The sequence below is a fragment of the Olea europaea genome, chromosome 7, assembly GCF_002742605.1.
Source record: "Olea europaea var. sylvestris chromosome 7, O_europaea_v1, whole genome shotgun sequence".
NCBI lineage: Eukaryota > Viridiplantae > Streptophyta > Magnoliopsida > Lamiales > Oleaceae > Olea > Olea europaea.
In genome coordinates, this window is record NC_036243.1 from 26,582,533 (window position 1) to 26,608,470 (window position 25,938).

Consider the following 25,938-nt stretch of genomic DNA (forward strand, 5'->3'; position numbering starts at 1 on the left):
TTTGTTTATATTTTTCAGGTTGAATTTTAATATAATATTAATTAAGTCACTGAACTTCAATTCAATTTTAGATTTCATCCAAAATTGATCAAAATAGTTCAATTGATCAAAATATTGTAATGGATCTTTTATGTAATCACGACGGTATGTCAATTTACCACTACACCACGTCATTAAAAAAGGAGAAAAAAAAATTCGCACCATTGACATTTTAAATCTAAAGACATTCTCATATGCCTCATTTTACTTTTTCATTTCTAGAATGTCGCATAGCAATGAATTACTAACAAGCAAATTGACTATATGTGACGGAATGTGACGAAGTAGTGAATTTTAAGATTTAATCAAAGTTTAGGGACCCAATTGAAATAAAGTAAAATTTAATTCTTCATAACAGTCATGGCTACACGTGACGGGACGTGTTGAAATATAAATATAATAAGTAATAATCGTCTTCTCTCTAATCGTTTAAATTTTTAAATGAGGTAGTACAACAATTAATGACTACTAAGTACAAAATAAATTTTTCAACTCCCTCGCCGTAAAATAATATCAACAATTGGTATAAAGTTTATAGTACTCAATTTTCTCAACTAAATTTAAAAACACATTCCTCTACCACTCAAAATGTAACAAAGATAAGTTGTACAACCAAACAAGAAAAGAAGTATCATTAGAGTCCCATCATCTTATGAAGCTATTTAATTGACAATTCTTTTACACTTTGTAACTTTTCGAGAATTCAGTAAACTAGCTAGCTAGATAATAATCGACCTTCTTCGATGACTGGATTATCGTCGCATCGAGAATGGAGTTGGCTAGCTCTTCATTCAATTTAGGAAGTGGAGGCATCATCTTCATTGTTGGAGTCATGTTGTTCAAGCTGCAAATTTCACACTATGAATAGAAAATGGGATTGATAATGGAAATCAAAGAACAATATATCACTAAATAAGATGAGAAAAAAACACAAAAAAATAGAAAATAACATCAAGATTCAGGATGAGATTTGCAGCTTACTTGTTCATGATTTTGAAGATGTTATCTCGAGCTTGACGCAGTAGACTGATGTTCTCATGTAACTGAAAAATAAAGGGAAGATAGAGAGAGATAGCATCAATTTACTTACATCTCAAGAAGCTTATATGCTGCAACAAGCTAATTGGCGAAATAACATCCTTGTAATGTTCCATAATCTAAAACATATAACACAAAAGAACGAAGTTCTAATCATATATTGTACGTTTCGACTAAACCTTAATCCCTAAATCCAAGAGCAATAACAAACAAGAGAAGAAGTTTTGAACGAAAAAGAAGTAGATTTATAGTTGTTCACCTTTTATATGAGAATTATATCCACACGCTGCTGCAGATTTTACACATACTCAAGAAGAAGAAGTTTTGACAATGGGAGATCTCACACTTCTCTGATTTTCTCACGTACTTCCTATTTTAAGGTAGAAAACTTGGGGACTTATTACAATTTACAAACATAGCAATACCCTATATCCCTATATTAAAAAAAGGTTGATCCACGGCCTCTGGGATAAGAAAACAGTATAATTAGGCTCCACGCCAACATTAAAGAGACCATATTATCTGAAGACATAGATTTGTTTTCTATTCTTGTATAAATTTGACACAAGTGTTAAAATGAATATACAGATGCTTCACCTGATGAGTGTTAAAATTTGCAGATATCTGTTCGAAAGCCCAAATGTTCTCCTGAAGAAGTAGTCGAGTTACACCATCAATGCCTACAAAGAATGAAAGTCAGTCTTGAGCAAGCATAAATTACGTGATCTCGCTATTATCGATAAAGTTTATCATCTGTTCTCCAGAGTTTCTGAGACTCAACGGCCACTCCTTTCCCAATAATGAAGGAAATAAAACCCCGTGATTCAACAAGAAGAAAGGAAACTACGCGCAAGGATAGTAGAAGAACTTCGCATTTAAAAATTAGTTCATCAAGAAATTTGTGTACAGTCATTCAGATAATATTTCATATCGAAAGGAGAAAAAAAAATTAAAACCATAGAATTTTATTTTTACTGACCAAATCAAAAAACTTGGACGTATCAGAAAATATGACTCACCATTATACAAGATGCTATCCCCATTGTTATTGTTAATCATTCCTGAAGCATGAAGTAAACTCGGCTGCTCCCCCAGAAGAGATGGCTTTGCTAGAGGATCGACGAACTTATCCTGAGAAAGTAACTTAACATTTCCAGAGCTTGGAGTCCACAGAAGTGCATGTTTGATAGTAGGTATCGAAGTATTGAACATGACAGAATCGTATAATGAATAAGATTTTAATGTATTTTACTTCATTGATAATCTTCGTTACTATTCACTCCTCGATAACAAATGTCATTTGTAAAAAGTACACAAGCAGAAACTAGCCTTCAAACATTCTAACATGCGACACATAACCATAAATGCTTAAACTTGATGAAACATATTCCGGTACTAAAGTATATCAGAATTTTTATTCGAACCCTTCATACACATAATAGGAAAAATCAGATTTCGAGATGTCCATAACTCAATATACCACATTTAAAATTTGAATCTGTAGTAATTTTTTTAAGAATCAACGACTGGAATGAAACACATTATTCAATTCTTGTATAGAACATATTTAAAAGTCCACCTACAAAACATATATTTATGCACTTTTCCCTGAGAAATAGGTGGTTCCCTACCTGAATTGGAAGGAAGGCACCACTATCCAATTATTTTAAATATGCACGATTTATTACTTAATTCGATTCTGCACATAACAACAACTGGAGAACATTTGATTTAAATATGTTCGTTAGTATTGACTCTTAGAGATCTTTAGTCTTAGCATAAAAATCGACATAAATTTGGAACCACATCTCTTCTCATGAAGACAAGCACCTTACTGTTTCAGCACACGTATGTTCGTTTTCTTAGCATGAATTGTTGTTCAATGACTTTTTCAGAAAAAAATTGTTTTTCTTCATCTGAATCCGAAATATTCAACTTATAACTTGCAGATTGATAATCGTTGAGATACTTTACAGTATATTGGGTCTATTTGGATACAAATCTTTATTCATAATGAAGAACACACAAAAACTACACTCACACTGCACAAGCAAACACAAAAACAGAGAAGATAAACGTGTAAGTACTAGAAATGAAGATAGAGTAATTTATTAACTATTTACCTTTTTATCTTTACTTTTCCTTGTGGCATTAAAATCTTCCTTCCTTCTCTTGCTAATTTCTTTCTTCTGCAGTTAATCATGTAAAATAATTAGTCTGTAGACCTTATTGCTTCGATCGATAAACTGGGCACCAAACTGAAAATGCAAATGATAAAACATCCCAGCATCACAAATAAGCTTAGCTCGACCATGCAGAAATTGAATGGAACACAGTTATGCCAGTTTCAGCGGACGAACAATGGAAATATGGTTGAATACAGATTGAATAACTCAAGACAATTTAGCTATAAGAATGATGAGAAAACTCACAGTCATCCATCGGCAGCGTAATGCCACATCACGGACTGTCTTATTTTTCAGCTGCACTGCAATCTTTGCATAGCGGATAATGTTCGACTCAGAAGCATAACTGCAGTGCGTTACATAGTTGCAGTATCAGATGGGTGTCATGCATAAAATGAAACATCACCATTATATAGATCAGTCCAGAATGAAAGATAGCAAAGAGGACATCAATGTTATGTGATTACTAATATAACATATTAGAATCATGCTGACAAATAAACTCAGGATGGGTTGTGAGTTTGATGAGGTCATCTACAAAGAATTTGATCGACTACCTATGCTCTACACTATGTCAGCCAATTTTTTCTCTTTTGATCAAACAGAACACAATTATCAGCCCCATTACCCTGTGGGACATAAGTATTAATGTGAAAGATACGTATACAACAGAAGAGTTCGTCTGTCTCTCATCACCAAATTGAAAATAGTATATTCATAACACAAGTCTATACACATAACTGATATATAAAGATACAGAGACAGAGCTAAAGAAAGAATTTGGATCTAACGGCACCCACCCCCTTTATATATAATTGAAAATTGTATAACCCTTATCAACGTAATGGGAAGTTATCTCTCTTTCACACCAGAAACATTGAATTTTCAATCGTCCCGACTTCTGAAGGCGATTTTAAAAACGTCTTCAGGTAAAAAAATCTTATAATTTCGAAATTTGTCGATAAACCAATCATCTATAACAGAAGATTCTACTAGATATACATGCAAAGTTCGGTGATTTAACGTGCAAGCCTAGTGTACATTATGTGTCAGATAAATGATTTCAATGTTAACAAATAAAACTAAAATCAGTAAAGAAAAATTGCAACATGATCAAAATTGGCCAAATGACTAAAAAATTCATGAGCTCTAATGCCAAAGCACTCTGCATGCAAGCCGACTGAGTGGTAAATGACTGTGGGAGTACAAACCACAACAGACATAAGAGAATAGGTCCTTAATTACTAAAAAGCTAAGAACAAGTGAAGCCAAAATGTTATCTCTCTCGACTTTCATAAATTTCTTTGTCAACCATAATTCGACATCTTCCTCCAACCCCTGCCCTTCTTTTCTTAAAAAGAAAAAAGGAAGGAAAAACTGGGAATGGGAAGAAAGAAGAATTCTCAGGCATTTAAATTGCATTCAAATTAATATTCAAACTAGTACAAGATTTGATGTACCCCTGAATTACAAGCCTAGAAGGTAACACAGTAGGTTGAATGGGGATATTAGAAACCACAGTGAGATAAATTTGGGATTTCCAAGGTATGGGAAGCTACAGAAGAAAGACTACCTTAATACTAGTATAACAAAATCTATAAAGAGGTTAAGTTAAACAAAGAAGCTGGGTCATTTTTGGCAAAGAAACTGAACACCAGTCACCAAAGTCATCGGACCCAGGCTCACTCCCAGCCCACCAACAAACAAATTCTCCATTAAACTCCAGCCCAGGAAAGTGATTCTCGGCCATATAGACACCGGAGGTCTAGACGATGATTGTTCATTTTCAGCCATTGGATTTTGCTCAGATTTGACTTTTTGGTATGAAAATTAAGATTTTATTTCCCGTATTTTGAATACACTGAAAACATAAAAAATATGTTTCGAATTTATGTTATAAATTTAATCTTGTTTTCAAAATGCATTTTCAAAAATACCAAACCAAACAAATTTTGAGCGTTGTACAACAGCTTGCTGTTGCAATTGCTTTGTATAGAACGATGAAAAATCATCACTAAAGGAAAAGCATTACAGTCTAAGTATCAAGACAGATGCATTTACAACTTAAAGTTACTAACTTAATCTTCAACAGGCAGAATCTTCCCCATCACAACCCGGCAGCTAACCACGTAAAATCCAAGCAGCAACGGACATATCTTCTTCTCTTTCTTATCTTCTTTTTTCCTCCTTTTCTGGATTAATCAGCAGCAGCTGCACTACCCGAATCAGAGTCCCAAACATCAACATAATCTGAAGTCATATCTCTTACACCAGAGGAAGTGACTTTTCGATCGCCCTGACTTCTGAAGGTGATATTAAGAACGTCCTTATAATTTTGAAATTTACTGATAAACCAATAATCGTGAATAGAAAATTCTTCCAGTTATACATGCAAAGTTCATTGATTAGCCGTGCAAGACTGGTGCACATTATGTATCAGATAAAGAGAAAGGTCTCCACATAATTAAGATTGGCCAAACGACTAAAATCTCATGACCTCTAATGCCAAAGCACTCTGCCTGCAAGCCGATGAGTGAAAAATAACTGCAGGAGTGCAAACCACATCAGATACAAGAAGATAGGTCCTAAATAATTACTAAACAGCTAAGAACGTGTGAAGTCAAAATTTTATATCCCGAGTTTCATTAATATCCTTATCGATCATAATTCAACACCTCTTCCCCCAACCCAGCGTTTCCTACTTTCTTGAAAGGAAAACCCTGGAATGCGGACAAACAACTTGAATTGGTCAATGTTTGAGCCTCATTCTTTAAAAACTCATTTTTTTCCCCTCATATTAATTTCCAACCAATTAAATAATTTTAAACGTAAACCCAAAAAATTTTCTATTTTTTAACTACACATTCTCCAAAAACAAATTACTATTACGAAATCTATTTTTCATATGCATTTCTTCATGTAAACATAGTTAAATTACTTAACTTTAATCTATACGATTATGAAACAAATGATTGCAAGAAGATGAGAATAATCACTTCAAAATAGATTATTAAAGGAAAAAAGTCCATTGAAAAAGTAGTAAAAATCAACCAAGAAAATGACACGGAATTCCGCAAGAATAAGCAAACAAATGCACAAACCAATCAGAGAAAAGGGCTCCTGACTAGGACGACAACAGAAATTTTAAAGTGTAAAAAAGCAAAGTTAAATTAAGGGAAAAATTTAAACTAATCACATCATTCAAAATAAACAAAAAAAAATGCAGATTGCGTGTCAGTTCGTGTGCATGCTTTCATGAGCAAGAACCCAAAAAGAAAAGTCTGAATAACTTAAATTACATTGATCAATTCTTTAATTCTTCACAAAGATCAGGAAAGCAGAAGAAAATCAACCTATGAAAAAACTAAAAGAAAATCAAACTAATTGATAGTTAAAAGCACGAAACCATCAAGAATTCACAAAATCCAACAAGATTCTAATATCCCAGAAGTAATATTCATAGAAAATAGAGAGAATTCACACACGCACACGCACACNATTAGTCTGTAGACCTTATTGCTTCGATCGATAAACTGGGCACCAAACTGAAAATGCAAATGATAAAACATCCCAGCATCACACATAAGCTTAGCTCGACCATGCAGAAATTGAATGGAACACAGTTATACCAGTTTCAGCGGACGAACAATGCAAATATGGTTGAATACAGACTGAATAACTCAAGACAATTTAGCTATAAGAATGATGAGAAAACTCACAGTCATCCATCGGCAGCGTAATGCCACATCACGGACTGTCTTATTTTTCAGCTGCACTGCAATCTTTGCATAGCGGATAATGTTCGACTCAGAAGCATAACTGCAGTGCGTTACATAGTTGCAGTATCAGATGGGTGTCATGCATAAAATGAAACATCACCATTATATAGATCAGTCCAGAATGAAAGATAGCAAAGAGGACATCAATGTTATGTGATTACTAATATAACATATTAGAATCATGCTGACAAATAAACTCAGGATGGGTTGTGAGTTTGATGAGGTCATCTACAAAGAATTTGATCAACATATGCTCTACACTATGTCAGCCAATTTTTTTCTCTTTTGATCAAGCAGAACACAATTATCAGCCCCATTACCCTGTGGGACATAAGTATTAATGTGAAAGATACGTACAAAACAGAAGAGTTCGTCTGTCTCTCATCACCAAATTGAAAATAGTATATTCATAACACAAGTCTATACACATAACTGATATATAAAGATACAGAGACAGAGCTAAAGAAAGAATTTGGATCTAACGGCACACACCCGGCCACCCCCTTTATATATAATTGAAAATTGTATAACCCTTACCAATGTAATGGGAAGTTATCTCTCTTTCACACCAGAAACATTGAATTTTCAATCGTCCCGACTTCTGAAGGCGATTTTAAAAACGTCTTCAGGTAAAAAAATCTTATAATTTCGAAATTTGTCGATAAACCAATCATCTATAACAGAAGATTCTACTAGATATACATGCAAAGTTCGGTGATTTAACGTGCAAGCCTAGTGTACATTATGTGTCAGATAAATGATTTCAATGTTAACAAATAAAACTAAAATCAGTAAAGAAAAATTGCAACATGATCAAAATTGGCCAAATGACTAAAAAATTCATGAGCTCTAATGCCAAAGCACTCTGCATGCAAGCCGACTGAGTGGTAAATGACTGTGGGAGTACAAACCACAACAGACATAAGAGAATAGGTCCTTAATTACTAAAAAGCTAAGAACAAGTGAAGCCAAAATGTTATCTCTCTCGACTTTCATAAATTTCTTTGTCAACCATAATTCGACATCTTCCTCCAACCCCTGCCCTTCTTTTCTTAAAAAGAAAAAAGGAAGGAAAAACTGGGAATGGGAAGAAAGAAGAATTCTCAGGCATTTAAATTGCATTCAAATTAATATTCAAACTAGTACAAGATTTGATGTACCCCTGAATTACAAGCCTAGAAGGTAACACAGTAGGTTGAATGGGGATATTAGAAACCACAGTGAGATAAATTTGGGATTTCCAAGGTATGGGAAGCTACAGAAGAAAGACTACCTTAATACTAGTATAACAAAATCTATAAAGAGGTTAAGTTAAACAAAGAAGCTGGGTCATTTTTGGCAAAGAAACTGAACACCAGTCACCAAAGTCATCGGACCCAGGCTCACTCCCAGCCCACCAACAAACAAATTCTCCATTAAACTCCAGCCCAGGAAAGTGATTCTCGGCCATATAGACACCGGAGGTCTAGACGATGATTGTTCATTTTCAGCCATTGGATTTTGCTCAGATTTGACTTTTTGGTATGAAAATTAAGATTTTATTTCCCGTATTTTGAATACACTGAAAACATAAAAAATATGTTTCGAATTTATGTTATAAATTTAATCTTGTTTTCAAAATGCATTTTCAAAAATACCAAACCAAACAAATTTTGAGCGTTGTACAACAGCTTGCTGTTGCAATTGCTTTGTATAGAACGATGAAAAATCATCACTAAAGGAAAAGCATTACAGTCTAAGTATCAAGACAGATGCATTTACAACTTAAAGTTACTAACTTAATCTTCAACAGGCAGAATCTTCCCCATCACAACCCGGCAGCTAACCACGTAAAATCCAAGCAGCAACGGACATATCTTCTTCTCTTTCTTATCTTCTTTTTTCCTCCTTTTCTGGATTAATCAGCAGCAGCTGCACTACCCGAATCAGAGTCCCAAACATCAACATAATCTGAAGTCATATCTCTTACACCAGAGGAAGTGACTTTTCGATCGCCCTGACTTCTGAAGGTGATATTAAGAACGTCCTTATAATTTTGAAATTTACTGATAAACCAATAATCGTGAATAGAAAATTCTTCCAGTTATACATGCAAAGTTCATTGATTAGCCGTGCAAGACTGGTGCACATTATGTATCAGATAAAGAGAAAGGTCTCCACATAATTAAGATTGGCCAAACGACTAAAATCTCATGACCTCTAATGCCAAAGCACTCTGCCTGCAAGCCGATGAGTGAAAAATAACTGCAGGAGTGCAAACCACATCAGATACAAGAAGATAGGTCCTAAATAATTACTAAACAGCTAAGAACGTGTGAAGTCAAAATTTTATATCCCGAGTTTCATTAATATCCTTATCGATCATAATTCAACACCTCTTCCCCCAACCCAGCGTTTCCTACTTTCTTGAAAGGAAAACCCTGGAATGCGGACAAACAACTTGAATTGGTCAATGTTTGAGCCTCATTCTTTAAAAACTCATTTTTTTCCCCTCATATTAATTTCCAACCAATTAAATAATTTTAAACGTAAACCCAAAAAATTTTCTATTTTTTAACTACACATTCTCCAAAAACAAATTACTATTACGAAATCTATTTTTCATATGCATTTCTTCATGTAAACATAGTTAAATTACTTAACTTTAATCTATACGATTATGAAACAAATGATTGCAAGAAGATGAGAATAATCACTTCAAAATAGATTATTAAAGGAAAAAAGTCCATTGAAAAAGTAGTAAAAATCAACCAAGAAAATGACACGGAATTCCGCAAGAATAAGCAAACAAATGCACAAACCAATCAGAGAAAAGGGCTCCTGACTAGGACGACAACAGAAATTTTAAAGTGTAAAAAAGCAAAGTTAAATTAAGGGAAAAATTTAAACTAATCACATCATTCAAAATAAACAAAAAAAAATGCAGATTGCGTGTCAGTTCGTGTGCATGCTTTCATGAGCAAGAACCCAAAAAGAAAAGTCTGAATAACTTAAATTACATTGATCAATTCTTTAATTCTTCACAAAGATCAGGAAAGCAGAAGAAAATCAACCTATGAAAAAACTAAAAGAAAATCAAACTAATTGATAGTTAAAAGCACGAAACCATCAAGAATTCACAAAATCCAACAAGATTCTAATATCCCAGAAGTAATATTCATAGAAAATAGAGAGAATTCACACACGCACACGCACACGCACACACGTATGTATGTACATATATGACATTCGCTCACTTGGCAAGTCCTTCTTCCAGAGTAGCTTGATCTTCCGGTGTCCAGTCCATAGAGATTGTCTGTTGGTGCTGAAACGTGGGGATGGCACCCTCCAATCCATGCACAGAATTTCCATTGTAAGAAGTTGAACCATGGCTCTGTTGAGACCCATTTTTTTGTGTTCCAATCATGTTAGCCATTAGACACGCACATGCACAAACAAATATGAAAAAAATATATATTGGGAAGGGAGCCTGCAAATCTAGGAGTTCAAGAAAGGGGAAAAAATACAAGAAAATTGAGTCCCTTTGAAGAGAAACCGAGGTTTAAGGGATTGGGGTGAGAGTTAAAACTCAAAGATTCTTTAAGCTGAAATTGAGGGATTGAAGAGGGGAAAGTAAGGGGAATCTCAAATGCACGTAGGAGGGGCAAGAAAGGGTGGCTATGTACAAATACAAATGTAAGCAAACTTTTGGAGTGCCAATATATATTCTATGGTATCAAAAAAAACTTTACACCGAACAATTATATATTCACACGAGATAAGATAATCCATTTAAATCACGATAATTAAGACGATATATCATTCAAATTACGACAATTCAAATGTCGTGTCAATCTCTCTTACTCACCCATGTTTGAGGTGTTGTATTTTGAGTGGTTCGAACACGTGGTAGAATTGCGAATTTAAATTACAACATCTAGGATTTTGAATCATTGGGATCACGGCAACTTAAACACTAGATAGGTCAACTCACCCTCTCTTACCCATCTAGTATTCGAGGTGTTCATGTTTTGAGTGGTTCAAAATCCCAACCGTCATGATTTAGTTAAATAATCTTATCATGTGTGTATATAGAATGCTTATTTATGTGCGTGGATTTATTACATGGGATTTTATTTTTGAATTATGCTAATCATACATTATTGGATGACATTATGTAATGTGTAAAAAATTGTGCGGTTGATTTGAATGAGCGTTGTTAAAACAAATGAAAGTGTTATATATACATAATTGTTTACATAATGGTATCCATAATTGCACGTGACACTAGGTTCAACTTTTAATTCAAATTTCACACTTGCACATCAACAATTGGATGATTGTCACATCACATTATGAATATCATTACATGCAATAATTATGTACAAATAAAATGTTCTTTCGAAGGAAAAGGAAAGATTTTCTTTTGGTAAAGAGAGTGGAGGCTGACGCACTGACATCATCTCTTCTTCTCCTTTCTTTCATAAAGAAATTTTGGAGCTTCTTTTTTATTATTGGATGGAAGAAAGGTCTTTTCTTTTCCTTTTTTTTTTTTTTTTATAACTTTAAAGTATGCTACAATGACCTTTAAATTTTTTGTGGTAGATTTTATTATAAATTTGTTTTCCATTTTTAATATTAAGAACATTCGATTGAGTGGAATCCCATTTTTGGACTCAATTTGACTCGAGAATTTAATCAACCCGAATGAATTGAAATCCGATATAAACTTTACAAGACGACATAGAGGAGAGTTTGACCATGAAAACTGAATGGGGTGGTCCATTCTTCTACTAGGCTCATGTCTTATACCAAAAAGTGTAACAAAGATAAAGAAGAATGTCCAGATAATTACTTAGGTGGAATAAAAAAAGGTACTATGAGCATATATAAATGAAAGGTTGGGAGTCATTTGAAGGTTTGATAATTGTTCTTTCCAAGATTTGTGGATATGTATCGTTCTTGAATAAAGTAAGTTGTTACGTTTTAAGAAATTTCAATAAACGCCTACTTCTATGAAGTGAATCCACATATTTTTATCGATTCAAGCAATCTTGATTGTTTGAAGTTTCTGAAAGTAGTTAATTTATCCGACTTCAGTGATTCGCTTGATTACTTGACATGATGTGTAACGTCTTTAAAATCAAAATACTAAAAAGTAAAAACTTAAAAGGGCCATAGGTTGAATAAATAATTCAATTTTCCCTCTTCAAAATTTGTACCCTATTTTATATGTTAGTTACCACTATTTACAAGAAACAGAGGATGTTGGTGATTAAATTCCTTTGTGAAAATGGGTTAGCATTGAAACATAGAAAAATATATTTATCTCACATGAAATACATATTTCTACTTTTGAACATTTTTTAATGACTTATTTGAACCACGAATACCCAAAAAAAGGTGTTTGGCAAGCACAATACACCACATCGACAAGATACAACCCTTCTTTCCCCTGAATATTTTCAATTTAGACGTAGCATACATCTGTAATCACCTGTACAACGTCAAAAACACCGACAAACCATATCCCAAAATGAAGACAATTGTTATTTAGCAATTTAATTTACAAATATTCATCGACCGTAAAGGACAGTAGGGAGAAAATGGTCTTTTCGACCCCCGAACACAATTGGGAGTGCAAGCTGATCAAAGGATGCTAATTCAACATATTAACATACAAATATTGTTATATTTATTATGTTCAATCCTAATACAAATAAGTTAGTAGATCTTTGGTGTATAGTACTTGACTATAACAAATGAGATTTTACAGTGCTACCAAACAATTCCTATCTTACAAACTAGAATAATCCCACCACTAAGTACAAGTAGGATACTCGTTTAAGCCAATAAATGGGCAAGAGCAACAAGGAAAGAAGGATATGAAGTTGATGATATCACCATTTGAATAAAAGCACTCATCATATAATGCAAAAATATAATTATCTAATACTACCTAGTTCGTTGTATCATGACTATTGCTAAAACTTTCTTGAAGAAAATCCCGTTTGTAAAACATTTTATTGCTGTATTATAACTTCTGATATTTTCAAAATTGTCGGTACATGAATAATTCTCCAAATACATGAACCGCGAAAACTTCTGTACTACCCTAACCTGTATGTAGTGTTCTTGTGCAGATTGTGCAAGGTAAAGCAAACGTTCCACGTTGCAGTCCTGAGGAAAAAAGGAAAAGCATTAATCGCAGAATTTGTAATGCTTCATAATTAACTAAAGATTAAAGAAGTGACATTATAAGAAATGGCACGAGAAACATGAGTAGTCTGTTGTGATGGTATTATTAAAAACAACAAAATTTATACCCACATTAAGCTCCAAATCATCTTTCCAACTAGTAAAAATAAGTAGCATAACAGAACAAGCCAACAATCATTAAAAGCCTTCATTTATTGTTCACATTAAGATCTGGCCAGTTTCTATGCCTAATATATTCCATACTTGAAGGTGATTTTATTTCAGAAAAGGGAGAAAATGGCAAGGAAGAAATTTTAACAAGTATTTGACACCTTCCACACTGAGTGCATATTCAACTATGATTTCAACCTTTATACGGCTCAAATCAAACTCCCATCCTCAATTAGAACCAGAGAAAGCTATGAAATTTGATAAAGAAAATGTCATGAAAATCATTTTGATATCTGATAAATGGATAACATTAATATTTTAATGTCATGAAACAAATGTTCTCAAGGCGATCTTAAACCTTCAGATTCATTTTACCAATTCTCAGGCACGTCCACGCCTATACCTAGTCACACTTGTATTGCAGATTTGTGATGTAGATGAAGACAATCATATGATCCAGTCTACTAAGATGTTTCTAATAGATGAAATACCATGTCAAACTACAGTGCTTTCAATGTCTGCAACTAAATTGATGCCATTTCTCACTGGGGATGAAGAAAATACAAGTTGAAATGGACCAATAACCAACGTGAAAATTTCATAAATATAAGGATGATGAACTAGCATAATTAGCATATCAGTACTACTAAAAAAGCGATTAGAAGCCAAAGTGGATATTCTTAATATTTGAATAGAAAATAGAAGATATTGGTACCTTATGAGAGGCTGACTATATTTTGGGGATACAAATAGATGTATGAACCATCAGATGCCATGAAAACTTAGCATTGAATTACTCCAAACTAGATGTCGGTTATAAGAAAACTGTTCAACTCACAAATTGAAAACTTGCATAATATCAGCATTCTGTCCCACGGCACAGCCTATCTCATCTAGTTATATGGCGTAGGCCAAAATTTAATTGCCGTTCTGAGCTGGGGTCCTACTCTTTATCATCTGTTCCAAACACCAAAAATCTTTATAGTACAATGAAAAATAAGGAGGAAGAAATTTCATTAAATTTAATTTCTTAGTATTTTATATTTTACACAATGAATGCAATACACCAATCCCACATATAGGAATAAGATTAAAATAAGCCACGGGTCCTTGAACACGTTGCAATACTTATAAACGAAAAGCTAGACACACAAATGCAAGAAGAAGCCACGGAAATGCAAGAATAAAAATCTTCACTGTTCAATTTCTATGACCCGCGCACAAGAAAGAACTGCAGTGTACCATCACTACTAAATCAAGCAGCAACAATAGAGAGAGAACAGGAGAGCGAAAAAGAAATGCAAAATGGTTAGGCATAACAACCTTGTAAATGTACTTCTTTCGCAGTTTGATAGCACTACGAACACAGCTTTTGACTCTGATCTTTAACAAATTATCATTGAATATCTGTGGAATGATTGAAAAATAAAATAGCATGAGAGAGAGAGAGAGAGATCAATAAACTACAGATGCATTCTGGAGTCTGGGCAAATATAAAGCATGATCCCCTGTTCTTGGAGTAGCAAAAAAGGAAACAATAAAAGAAAACCTGTAGCATGAATAATGAGTTGAAAGAAAGGCTATGATTGCAGATATAACAAGACAGTATTGCTCATAATGAGGAAGAAATAATGAATAGAAAGAAATCTTGCAGGTGATGATAACAAGGACAACCCAGGTATAAATAAAGCAGCTCTATTTACTTAAAAGTCAGTGTTTAAAGAAACCTTCCAAGATCAAGAGCTAACAATTTACCAGAGGATTTTTGGTGCAGATCAATGATCTTGATACTCACTAAAGAATGATTTTTAATTTTGTAACAAAGAAAAAATAAAACTATATAACCTAAACACTTTTCTAGGTCTCACTGACTTTGACGTTGGAGAAACTAAGTTGATATTTTATCATGAACACATGCATCAATCTAGGTGCAAAAATAAAATACCATGCCTGCGACAAATGAGATATCAACTACTACTGATTACAGAAGGCAATTCATTCCTGATTTAGGTACATTGCCCAATTTCCAAATATAACTTAGGAGTTGCAATAATCAATTTTCTTTTACTTCAAGATACTGCCTAGAAGTATTATATTCCATAATTAAGCATAAAACAGCCAATTAAAATTTAATGTTAACCCATATCATCCACATATCTGTGAAATTGTGCATGAAAGAATATTAAAAGCAGGTTCTGCGGAGAACAAAATGGGTATTACAATTTAATTGATACAAGAAAGAAGAAATCAAGAGTCAAAATTGGCATACATTTCACCAACTATAATAATAAAGCACACTGGATGACTACTTAACAGAATAGAGAACTAAATATAATCCACCTGCCTTTATTAGGTCATCAATTGAACGAGTTTCCTTAGTAATTTTTTGTCGGTTCATAATAAGAATGGCTGCTACACAAAAAACAGGTAATTCATCATCACCATTCCTTGATGATATAACTGTACGAATTTGTAGACGGTCATTCCTTGACCAGAAATTCTTTGTCAAGCCACAAAACGGTCTAGCCGATGCTGATGCTATTCCACTGTTGTCAGAGATGGAGCGTTCTGCAGATTTATGTTTCGATGGACAACCACTATTATTGTCCAAGCTTTCTTCTCCTGATTCAGCCTCTGTTTCCTTTGGTAATAGTATAAGCAATAATTCTGGGCAAATTTCATCCAGGTCACAAGCTAAGGATTCATCGAAATCAGCAGCCCATATCATCTACAAAGTATTAAAATAGAAAAGTATAGTGAGTGCCATCTTTTCAAGCATATTACTTCATCAATTTTAAATAAATGCTACTTGGCTTATATTGGTCTTGAGAGCTAGTTAGGCCTCCCCATGTTTAAACTCCATTTATAACAGTTCTGGTAATAGGACCTAGTTTTGCATCTTCCATACCAGATAGCCCAACGATTTCAAGGAAATTAAGCCACCAATAATGGCCGTACAACTCAATCACATTCACATAACCATCATATTTTGTTATCTATTAAATTTTATTTATTTTTTATTTTTATTATTATTTTTTTTAATGACCATGGGTGTCCGAGCTAACTTACGTGCACCTCGACTAATTCCACGAAACCCTTAAACTTACAGTCGGGTACTTATCTCAGTGGCCTTGAGAAGACTTGAACAGATGACCATTGGGGAGCAAACGTAAGATTTGACCACTGAGATTATCTATTAAATAAATGGGAAAAACTTAACATTTTTTGGAATATATTGCAACTACAGCAGAGAACTGTTTGGGTTATGGTGCCCATGCATTTTCTTCCTGAAATATAGGCTGCATATCAAACGCTTCAATCATCAACCACAACCATTTAGTAGACATTGGAGCAATGCCAACTAACCATCAGGAGAAAAAGGAAAATATGGAAGATATCAAAACAAAAACAAGTTCCAATTTCATTCTGGCCAAACTGAAAATTCTTGGGTAGAAAAACTGAAAATGGTTATAAACTAACACCATTTATCCATCTCTCTAATTAGTGCTTTTTCCTAATAATACTGCAGCTACAACATTAGAAGGTTTTGTTGGGATATAAGTATTACTGGAACCAGGAAGATATGTAAAAAAGACACCAAGCTTGCTTGAATGATATTAGAGGTCAGGGAAGTGACAAGAAAGAGAAGATGGTAGCAATGTTTTCTTCAGGTGGTCTTTATGGTGGTCAAGAGCCACTAGAGGACAAGAGATGGTGGCACCATGAGTTAAGTATCAGTTATTAAAAATTATGTAAGGAAAATGCTGGTAGAAAATGGTATGGCCACAGTATAGGGACAGGGAAGTTGAACATAATTGGAGTTGAAGAACGTCAAAATGAGAATGGAAGCAGGCCTGAAGATTTAATAAAGCTGTTCACAAGATTTACATCAAGCTTGTTAGTAAGGTTATGGTATTATTGGAAAATGCTAACCATTTTCTTGGGCCATCTTTGAGCTTTTTAAAGCTGATCACGAGATTTACATCAAGCTTGTTAGTGAGGTTATGGTATTATTGGGAAAATGCTAACCATTTTCTTGAGCCATCTTTGAGCTTTCCTACAAAGAAAATATAAAAAAGAAGAGAGGATGGGTTATTCACTTTTCTTTTCATTTAATGGTCTGAAAGCTAATGCAGTAATAATTCTAAAGATTCCCCCGAGAAAAATTAAACTCTCCAATGTACCCGCAATACGTGGAAGAATCAACGTAATTCCATAGAGTCATTAGGTCTGAATATTACATGAAGAAAACATTTAGAACCTGTTTGACCCCCATTTTCAAAAACTCATTTTTTCTTTCAAACTCATTTTTAACTACAAATTTCACGAGACCAACAACTTTTATCTAATTCTAAAGATTCCCCCGAGAAAAATTAAACTCTCCAATGTACCCGCAATACGTGGAAGAATCAACGTAATTCCATAGAGTCATTAGGTCTGAATATTACATGAAGAAAACATTTAGAACTTGTTTGACCCCCATTTTCAAAAACTCATTTTTTCTTTCAAACTCATTTTTAACTACAAATTTCACGAGACCAACAACTTTTATCAACTTCTGGATCACATATTTTGTCAACTTTTATCAAAATCTACTAAAAATTTGACTTTTAGTTGAACTAAATAGGGGCTAAAACAAGCATGACTTTTTCTTCTGTATCTGAAGCTCCGAAAAGAAATAAATAAATAAAAATTACTTGCATGATTCTGAAACCAGAAGTGAGCAAATATGAATATATTGCGATCATCAGAACATTAATGCATCAATGTGATTAGTAGCAACCAATATCTATATCGACCTATTTGAGAGAGGAACACATGTATGTCATTTAAATCTTATCTTCAATATTACCATCGCACGTCAAGTATTTAATTGGATTATGGTCCTCTAGTCTTCTAGATTCATGTATTTGCATAATGGAATACTAACATATTCAACAGGAAAACGACTAGGTACAAACCTCCCACATACGAAGGGCATCACTGAAAGACAATTCTCGGCGGAAGAGTACAAGCAACATGCGGAAGGCAAAATGAAGGCTCTCAGCACCTATCTGGGACAAGTGAGAAAACATTTCCCTATCTGTAAGTTCTAATATGTGCCAGAGTGTCTGCAACTGTTTCATTACACCAGTTGGTCCTTCCATCTGAAAGTTTTCGCGCTGTAAAGCTGGAAAGTTAATACAGGTTAAAGGACAGTTCAACAAAAATCTTGAGATATAAATACCATTCGCCTTAGAAGCATCTCGAAGCACCAAAATGCATCAGCATTGTCCTCAAAAAGAACAACAAAGGGGGAAAGTAGATCACTCATGCCTACAAATTATACAGAAGATGATGTCAAAACCAAATAACTGTTCACCTAAATCCTTGTGCAGTTCCAATAATCACATGAAAGTTTCGATGAGGCACAACCTTGGCAATATCCTGTTGCAGGATCAACCCACGCATAGACAGCAAGAATATCTGACATACGAGCCAAATTTTTTTTGTCCTCGTAAAATTCGAGATGATTGTCTGTTCTAACTACATCAACAACTGGAAAACAAAAAAGTGATTTACACCCCAGTAAATGGTAATGAAAGAATTTTAGGCTGAATGGAAGGAGTGTTTGGTAAAAATTGATATGGAAACCAAGTTACATGTTTACCTATTTGGTGCAGTGTCCAAAGCCATTCAGACACTCTGTCTCCTTTGGCAGCCCCTCCACGAGATGTGATTGCATTATTGGCTGATATTTCAGGTGCATCTGATATTCTAAGCCTATTAAACATTTCTGATTCAAATCCCAGATTATTTGACGGCGAAAGTGATTCATGCACATCCGGGTGAATCATTTCACTTTCAGAGTTGGGAGGTGGTGAGTCATCATTAAATGGGGTACCATTTGACTCGACAACTAGATCTGCATTGCTGTCAATTTGAAAACTGTGCATATGCTCATCCCCAAATTTCAATTTACGTTGTGTCAAATGCGTATCATCACAAAACCTAGGTTCTTTTTGATTTTTGTCACTCTTTTCAAACAAATTTGTAAAAGGTAAAGTAGGGGAGTCCAAATAGCTTTCAGTTACATATTGTGATCCATCAGCTTCAAGCTCAATCGGAGACGTGCAGTTGTGAGAACCAGAAGAAGGTTCAAGACCAGAGTAATCATATGCTCCTTCCTTGCTTTCTCTTATACTTGCAAAATCATCAGAGTCACCAGAGCTTTGCCTTCTACATATATGTGATTTTTCTATACAGTTGTCGTCCAAAACACAGTTATTATTAACTACGTTGTTAGCATTGGCTTCAGGTATATGTCCACTTTGGTCTTCATTTTCCCTTATCCCATCATCTTTGGAACTCATTCTCATATCCATGACTTTAGAACCTACAACATAGGCAAGGGAACCAGTTCCTACACTTGAGTGCATCGATTGACATTGCTTAATTAGGTCCATATAACGTTCCCTGCAATATGTTCATAGTTAATTTATTTGCAATTAGTAGATTGTATGATAGAAAGAAACATGAAAATGTTGCACATCCACTTACAGTCACTTCCATAAGAACCATTAATACGTCAAGCAAATACTAAAACGTAAGTTTAAAGCTGCCAATACGAGGCCACAGCTTGCCATGGAATAATTATTTCAAAAAAGCTTACTGACAAAAGTAATTTTAGTTCTATTTGCTCCTATTCTCTACTTCTTTTGTGTTGTTCTTTACCAAAAAGTTTGTTAATGGGAGTGGTAATGGACTTTGAAATGTTTATCCCTGCTGCTAAATTACTGAAGATATACCATGGCCCTGGATGCAAAATCTAGACAAGTCTGGCGAATTTTAAAAGCTTTCTTATTTTCACAAGATATCCAGATTTTAAATTTTTCACAGGTAAATATACTTTCTCTAGGATGTTTTCTCTTTTGGTCCCTTTATAATTCAGACCTTAATAAAGATATAAAAGCTACAAAATTTCCATATATAAGAAGTATACATCATAAACCCAATCAACCAAAAAATTATCTTCATCAACTAGAACCTGATATCTTCTAAGGCCTTGTAAGGGTTTAAGCAGACATACTTCCTAGTAGTCTGGCACAGTTTAAGCACTCATACAATTTTTCATCTTGTAGACACTACAATATTTTCTCTATTTATTTTTCTTGCTAATTCAGACTTTATTAAAGATATAAAAAGCGAGAAATTCCTGCATAAATAAGTATACAAGAAATATCATCTAACAATTATATTCCCAATAATCCAAAATTATCTCTTCATTGACTAGAACCCAATATTTTCTAATTTCTAAAGAGTTTAAACTTCTAACTTCATCTGACTTACAGACACTGAAGACTAAAATCACCTTATTTCACTAAAAATAAAATGTTCTTTCAAAAGCCAATCTACCCCCAACAACAGTCAATTTCTATCTCCAAAATTACTTGATGGAGCCAACTGACTCTGACCAATGGCATATGGACTGACCCTGGATGACTTCAACTACCTCTTCATGGTCAATCAGGAACAATTTTCCAGTAACTTCTGGAAAGTTTGATCTAGAATAATGTAAAACAAAACCATTGCCTCATATTAATCATATTACATTGAAATCTCACTAGGATCAAACAAACAGAGAGTCATGGTAGTTATTATCATCAACAACAATGTTTCCTAGTGAAAGAAACGATTAGGCACTGGAGCAGGCTTTCAAAGACGCAATTTAGAAAAAGAGATCTTAAGTCAGAATATGACCAAAAAAAAAAAATTGCAGGTCCAGATACACCATTAATCATTACACAGGCAGCAGATATCAGAAATGCCGTAAAAAATATGTTTTATGATCCTTATCACATTTATTGCGTTACAAGATGAAACTCAAATATCACCAACAAAATTGGAATAGAAGGGGGAAAAGGAGACATAAGTTCAGATTAACACATAAAAAAAAGAACTATTTCAGTTCTATTTCCAGTGATTCCATTCACATATCATGACCATCAATTTCACCACATCTATGTACTCATACACAATTTTTTTTATCTAATAGAAATGCCGAAGCCTGCTTCTCTATTGTTTCAATTAAGGTTTCATGTCCGCAATAGCTAGGACAAAACTTCAGTAATGAATAATGCGATACCATTAACATATGAACTACATCTACCCACAGCATGATTGGGAAAAAAATATTCAAACAAATCACATCCATGAAATTAGAAAGCAGAGCAGCCAAGACACTTGATAAGCTAACAACAAAAAATGAAGCAGTGACTAAAAAGACCGATACCTCCTGGCAGTCCTCAATTGCCTTCGATATTCAGCAGTGCTGCCCAAAGCATAACAGCCCAAAAGGAATTCCCAGACTTCTGGCCTTATAGATGGATCCACACCCTACCATGCAAATATGAAGCATTTTTGGGGGCTAAAAGGGTTAATTTTTGGCTAAAAAATACTAAGCCCCGTTTGTTTCCCATTAATGTAAGAATGAGAATGAAAAGTATAATCATTACGGCCCCACACAAAATATAGAAAGTCAAATATGATGGCTTGATGTGATGGATAACGGTCATATTTTTTATTTTAATGATCAAATAATGGGAAACAAATGGGGACTAAGAGAACTTAATCTTATTTTTTCCTATCTATCAATATTATATTCAAACTCAGAAAGATACCAAGAATCTAGGCACAAAATTATTATCATTTGATAACCAGCTCACAACATAAGATACTATATAAGAATTAGAAGAATAATCAGCCACATTTTAGTTATCAGTTATGCAAAGATATTTTGTGAAGCTAAAGAAATTCACAGCAGATTATGTGTTCATTCAAGTTTCAATTTCAGCTGAATATAAAAAATGGTTAATAACCTGGAACTTACAAATAACCTCACCGAGAATTGCATTCATTGTGCAAATATTATTACTTTATCCACTCATTTTGAGTTGTAAACGGATCCAGTTTTTGTTTCAGAGGGAGGAATTAGGAGGCTAACAAATAAAAACAGACCCAAAACTTTTGGTCATGCTTTTGGGCTGTCGATAGATTCCCACTTGTGTCTTAAGCTTTTGTGTTTCTTCTCATCTGAAGGTTGCACTGGAACATTTTGATTACTCCAAATGCAGCATATTCTAGCTCAATGTGCTGAGGAAAATGGATCAAATTTGTGCTGCAGAAAGCTGATAATGCTTATCAGGATTAGGCACAAAGATTTTGTATCAGGTAGATATTGAGATAGGTTTGATGAGCTTGTGCTTTGGACAAAATAACAAGTTTTATTCAAAGAAGTCATCTATTGAGTAGGCCAACCATTGGGTTCCAGGAGCAAGTTTAGTGCACCTGTCTTTAACTTCAAGTAAAAACTGGAAGAGCTATAGGTAAACCACCTTCAGTGCTAAGATCTGATGACTCAATTGAATTTAAAATCTTTCCAATTCCACCAATGAACTCCTGAATAAATATTGAGGATTATAGACGTCTTGGCAGTGTTTTTAACTGCTTATAAATTGTGTGTCCTACGAAATATATAGATAATAAGCTGTGGATCCTAGGGGAGAAAACGTAAGTTTGAAAGGCTTAAATAAACCACGAAGACAACCAATGTTTTGACTCATTACCATTATTTCATTTATTCATTTCTATTTTGAGTGTTTAAGACAATATTTCACATAATACGTCTCTTCACACTTAAAAGATTTAGAATCCCAATTACCCTTTCTTTTAACCTAGTAATAATGATAATACAAGAAAGACAAGAAAGAAAATATGAAGCATATGAATGGATACATGCATTTTACCATTACTTTTCAACAAACTATTTACAAGTATTATATTCAGGAACGACGATTATTTTGTTGTCATATATTTGTTCCCAGCTAGTATTGTTATTTACTTGAAAGTTATTACTATCTTCTAGGGTGAAAAAGTTGAATGGTCAAATTATCATTGTGGAGCAATAAAAATCACTTTGAAAATTATATAGGCCTGCAGCATCATGCCTAACATCAATTTCTAGTGATTGTTTTTTAACTAGTTACAGACTTGATACAATCTTAGTTTACTTTAGAGAAGATTAGGTATTTTAAATCCTATATATAATAAAAGGACTATTCGCCCTAGGTTGAAGTCCTAACCTTGGTAAATATGGGGTTTCACTAAATAAAAAGAGAGAACCATGAAGGGATTATTAGAGGACTAAAAGATTAGGGAAACCTTCAAAGAAAAATAGAGAACAAACAGGATGAGATTAGAAGAAAGCTTTGCTTTCCAACCCCGATATTTCAAAATAAGGAAGTTGAGCAAGCAGCTTAGCTTCACTAGTCATATTCCCTCCATGTGTCGAGGGCAAGGGACCATAATCCTCAATGAGTTTTTGAGTTAATGAGCTCTTGAGCTAGAAAGACAAGACTAAGGAAGCCATTAAATGAATTACTGACTCCTTGAAATCAATCCTTGACTCTTAGCTTTGCATGTCTTCCCAAGATGATGAATATTAGAGTTAAGAGTCCTTCAGAGGAAATCCGGAACAATCATCAGTCCTACTTTGAAGTTTGATGTTCGTAATGTCTAATCCAGGTTTCACCACTATAAGATATGGACAATCGTGCATTTGAGATACCAACAGGACTTGAAATATAGGAATGCCAAAATATTGAACCCAAGAAACAATATCAAGGCCACAAGGAGTTAAAGTAGCAATCAAGCATGAATAAGTTCTGAAGCTTAGAATGTTGCGTACCATCACAAGATTCAAGCTTCTAAACTATCCGAAGTTTACATTGAAAAATGGTAAGTTTATGGCGAGATAATAACTGGAATAAAACAATCAAATGTTAAAAACTGCAATAGAAGTGGTTACCCCCAATATAATCAATTTCAAAACTTTTTTGAAATCCATAATTTTCCCTTCATTATCAAAGGTCGCCTGCCACTTTTCTGGTTTAAGCATTTTGCTTATCTGCACATCAAAGAAAAAGCAGAAGAGTGACGTGTAAATTTCTACACAAGTTGCAGAATAAATTCTATTGAAATACACAAAGATAAAGAAAATGAAAGCAAAACTCTATATGACCACTGAAGTCAGATTATATTTATCCAGATTCTGCACCCAATCATATACGTTATTAGCAGGCCTCTGCATCTGCTGAACAGAGTCAGTTACATAGGTAGGAAAACATTTTATAGACCCAAAAGGGCCAAGAGATAAGCTGGAGATCAAGTTTGCAAAGCTAAAAAATCACCAAACGAGGAAAAAAGGGTCCCACTAATATGTTGTTAATCCATCTCAAGAAATCATTTTTCTCGCTATTTTGATTAAAGAATTTCTTGCTCAAGGGTGAAGTTTCATTAAAGGATGGATGGGCCACATCCCCCTCTCCTGTCAGTGGGGAGTGGGGGAAGCACTTGCTGTTGGTGCTATGGTTTTCTACTATTCTTTAGTGACTTCTATAAGACGTTTTTTAATTACATACTAAAATTTTACGCTAACCAAATGTATTACAATGCAAATACTATTTCCCTATTATATATGCCCCCCAAATCTCTCCCTTCTTTGGAATGTCAAGTGTCCCCCTAATTTTTTTGGATCAAAGAGATTGTTATGCTCAATTACTATATTCATTACTGAAGTAATGAATATTGCATATTTGCTTACAAGAGATAATGTGTATCCATGGTTTTACAGATCATGAAACTAAAGTTCACTATATTACGGTCGGCATAAGAGTGAATAGCCCATATTTATTTCTGGCCATGATAAAAAAAAAATCTGGGTCAGAAAAGCTTAATTTATCCAGCTGTAAATTTGTCCTCAGGAAAAACTCCAAGTCTATTGACCTAATAGCTTCTTCAAATGAACACTGATAATTGATTAATAAGCTAGAGGACACTGTTAATAAACTTCACTTCTTTTCCAGTTATAATCCTTCTTACCACAACTACACCTTGCAGAGGTAGCAACTTTGCTCCCCTCAAGCACGTCCATGCATGAGAGAGAGAGAGAGAGAGAAACGAAATTTCCTTCAATCGTAAAAATGAATAAGGGAACAAGGGAGAACATCAGTGTAACTTTTCAGAGCATCTAGCTGAGTCCTCATACTTGATGAAGTCCGAGAAATACAAAGATAGTGGTCATGTTAGCAACTAAATGTCATGATTCAATAGTTGTTTTCCAGAATTTGGAAATCAGTGTTCCTATGATTTAATGGGACCAAGATTATATCCTTATCGGTCAGAATCTTTATACCACCAAAAGATATAACCAGCTTAAAGCACTGAGTAAAAAATAAAATAAAAATAGTTAAATGCTAAAAACTTGATAAGCCCCCAATAAAACACACTTATTCTAGAAGGAACAAGAATGAAGAAGGGGGAGGCAGTAACAAATTCTGATAGAGAGGGCAGGCAAAATTGGTTACGAGAAGACTATAAATAGAAACAGAATGAGGGAGGATTGAGAGGAAAAATTATTGAGTAAAAACGTACTGTGGAGAGTGCAGTCCTCTCCAATGGCTGGTTGTTAATTTCCTTTCAGTAATCCTTTGTTTAATCAATATAGATTT

The 25,938-nt window shown here is 34.1% G+C and overlaps 2 protein-coding genes across 6 annotated transcripts; both read right to left on the reverse strand.

The window, feature by feature from the left end:
- Nucleotides 1-594: 594 nt before the first annotated feature.
- LOC111397604 lies at nucleotides 595-10,720 on the reverse strand. 3 transcript variants are annotated; one of them, XM_023024605.1, is made up of 7 exons: nucleotides 10,279-10,719; nucleotides 6,983-7,082; nucleotides 3,201-3,266; nucleotides 2,097-2,220; nucleotides 1,675-1,757; nucleotides 1,021-1,082; nucleotides 595-883 (listed from the first exon to the last, which is right to left on the reverse strand). In XM_023024605.1, the coding sequence occupies exons 1-7, from the start codon at nucleotides 10,455-10,457 to the stop codon at nucleotides 751-753; spliced, it is 747 nt and encodes a 248-aa protein (XP_022880373.1). In that variant the 5' UTR covers nucleotides 10,458-10,719; the 3' UTR covers nucleotides 595-750. The 3 variants fall into 3 exon arrangements, with proteins under 3 accessions (XP_022880373.1, XP_022880374.1, XP_022880375.1); XM_023024606.1 differs by having other exon boundaries at nucleotides 2,097-2,208; nucleotides 10,279-10,718; XM_023024607.1 differs by having other exon boundaries at nucleotides 816-897; nucleotides 10,279-10,720.
- A 2,000-nt stretch (nucleotides 10,721-12,720) lies between these two features.
- On the reverse strand, nucleotides 12,721-24,353 carry LOC111397605 (small G protein signaling modulator 1-like). 3 transcript variants are annotated; one of them, XM_023024609.1, is made up of 10 exons: nucleotides 24,237-24,352; nucleotides 21,663-21,766; nucleotides 19,041-19,846; nucleotides 18,806-18,928; nucleotides 18,618-18,706; nucleotides 18,352-18,537; nucleotides 15,735-16,118; nucleotides 14,714-14,797; nucleotides 14,106-14,347; nucleotides 12,721-13,201 (listed from the first exon to the last, which is right to left on the reverse strand). In XM_023024609.1, the coding sequence occupies exons 1-9, from the start codon at nucleotides 24,324-24,326 to the stop codon at nucleotides 14,309-14,311; spliced, it is 1,905 nt and encodes a 634-aa protein (XP_022880377.1). In that variant the 5' UTR covers nucleotides 24,327-24,352; the 3' UTR covers nucleotides 12,721-13,201; nucleotides 14,106-14,308. The 3 variants fall into 3 exon arrangements, with proteins under 3 accessions (XP_022880377.1, XP_022880376.1, XP_022880378.1); XM_023024608.1 differs by having other exon boundaries at nucleotides 18,352-18,552; XM_023024610.1 differs by lacking the exons at nucleotides 12,721-13,201; nucleotides 14,106-14,347; nucleotides 14,714-14,797; nucleotides 15,735-16,118 and adding an exon at nucleotides 17,307-17,447 and having other exon boundaries at nucleotides 18,352-18,552; nucleotides 24,237-24,353.
- Nucleotides 24,354-25,938: the final 1,585 nt, after the last annotated feature.

Bases quoted from the DNA above. Each gene is read 5' to 3' on its own strand.
- LOC111397604 (XM_023024605.1), bottom strand. From the start codon at position 10,457: ATGGCTAACATGATTGGAACACAAAAAAATGGGTCTCAACAGAGCCAT. The intron at 7,083-10,278 runs GTGAGCGAATGT...AACGCACTGCAG, and splicing joins CTGGAAGAAGGACTTGCCAA to TTATGCTTCTGAGTCGAACA. The intron at 1,083-1,674 runs GTGAAGCATCTG...TTTATTTTTCAG, and splicing joins CAAATTTTAACACTCATCAG to TTACATGAGAACATCAGTCT.
- LOC111397605 (XM_023024608.1), bottom strand. From the start codon at position 24,326: ATGCTTAAACCAGAAAAGTGGCAGGCGACCTTTGATAATGAAGGGAAA. The intron at 18,553-18,617 runs GTATTTATATCT...CCAGCTTTACAG, and splicing joins AGATGCTTCTAAGGCGAATG to CGCGAAAACTTTCAGATGGA. The intron at 14,798-15,734 runs GCAGGTGGATTA...ATCATTCCACAG, and splicing joins CAATTGATGACCTAATAAAG to ATATTCAATGATAATTTGTT.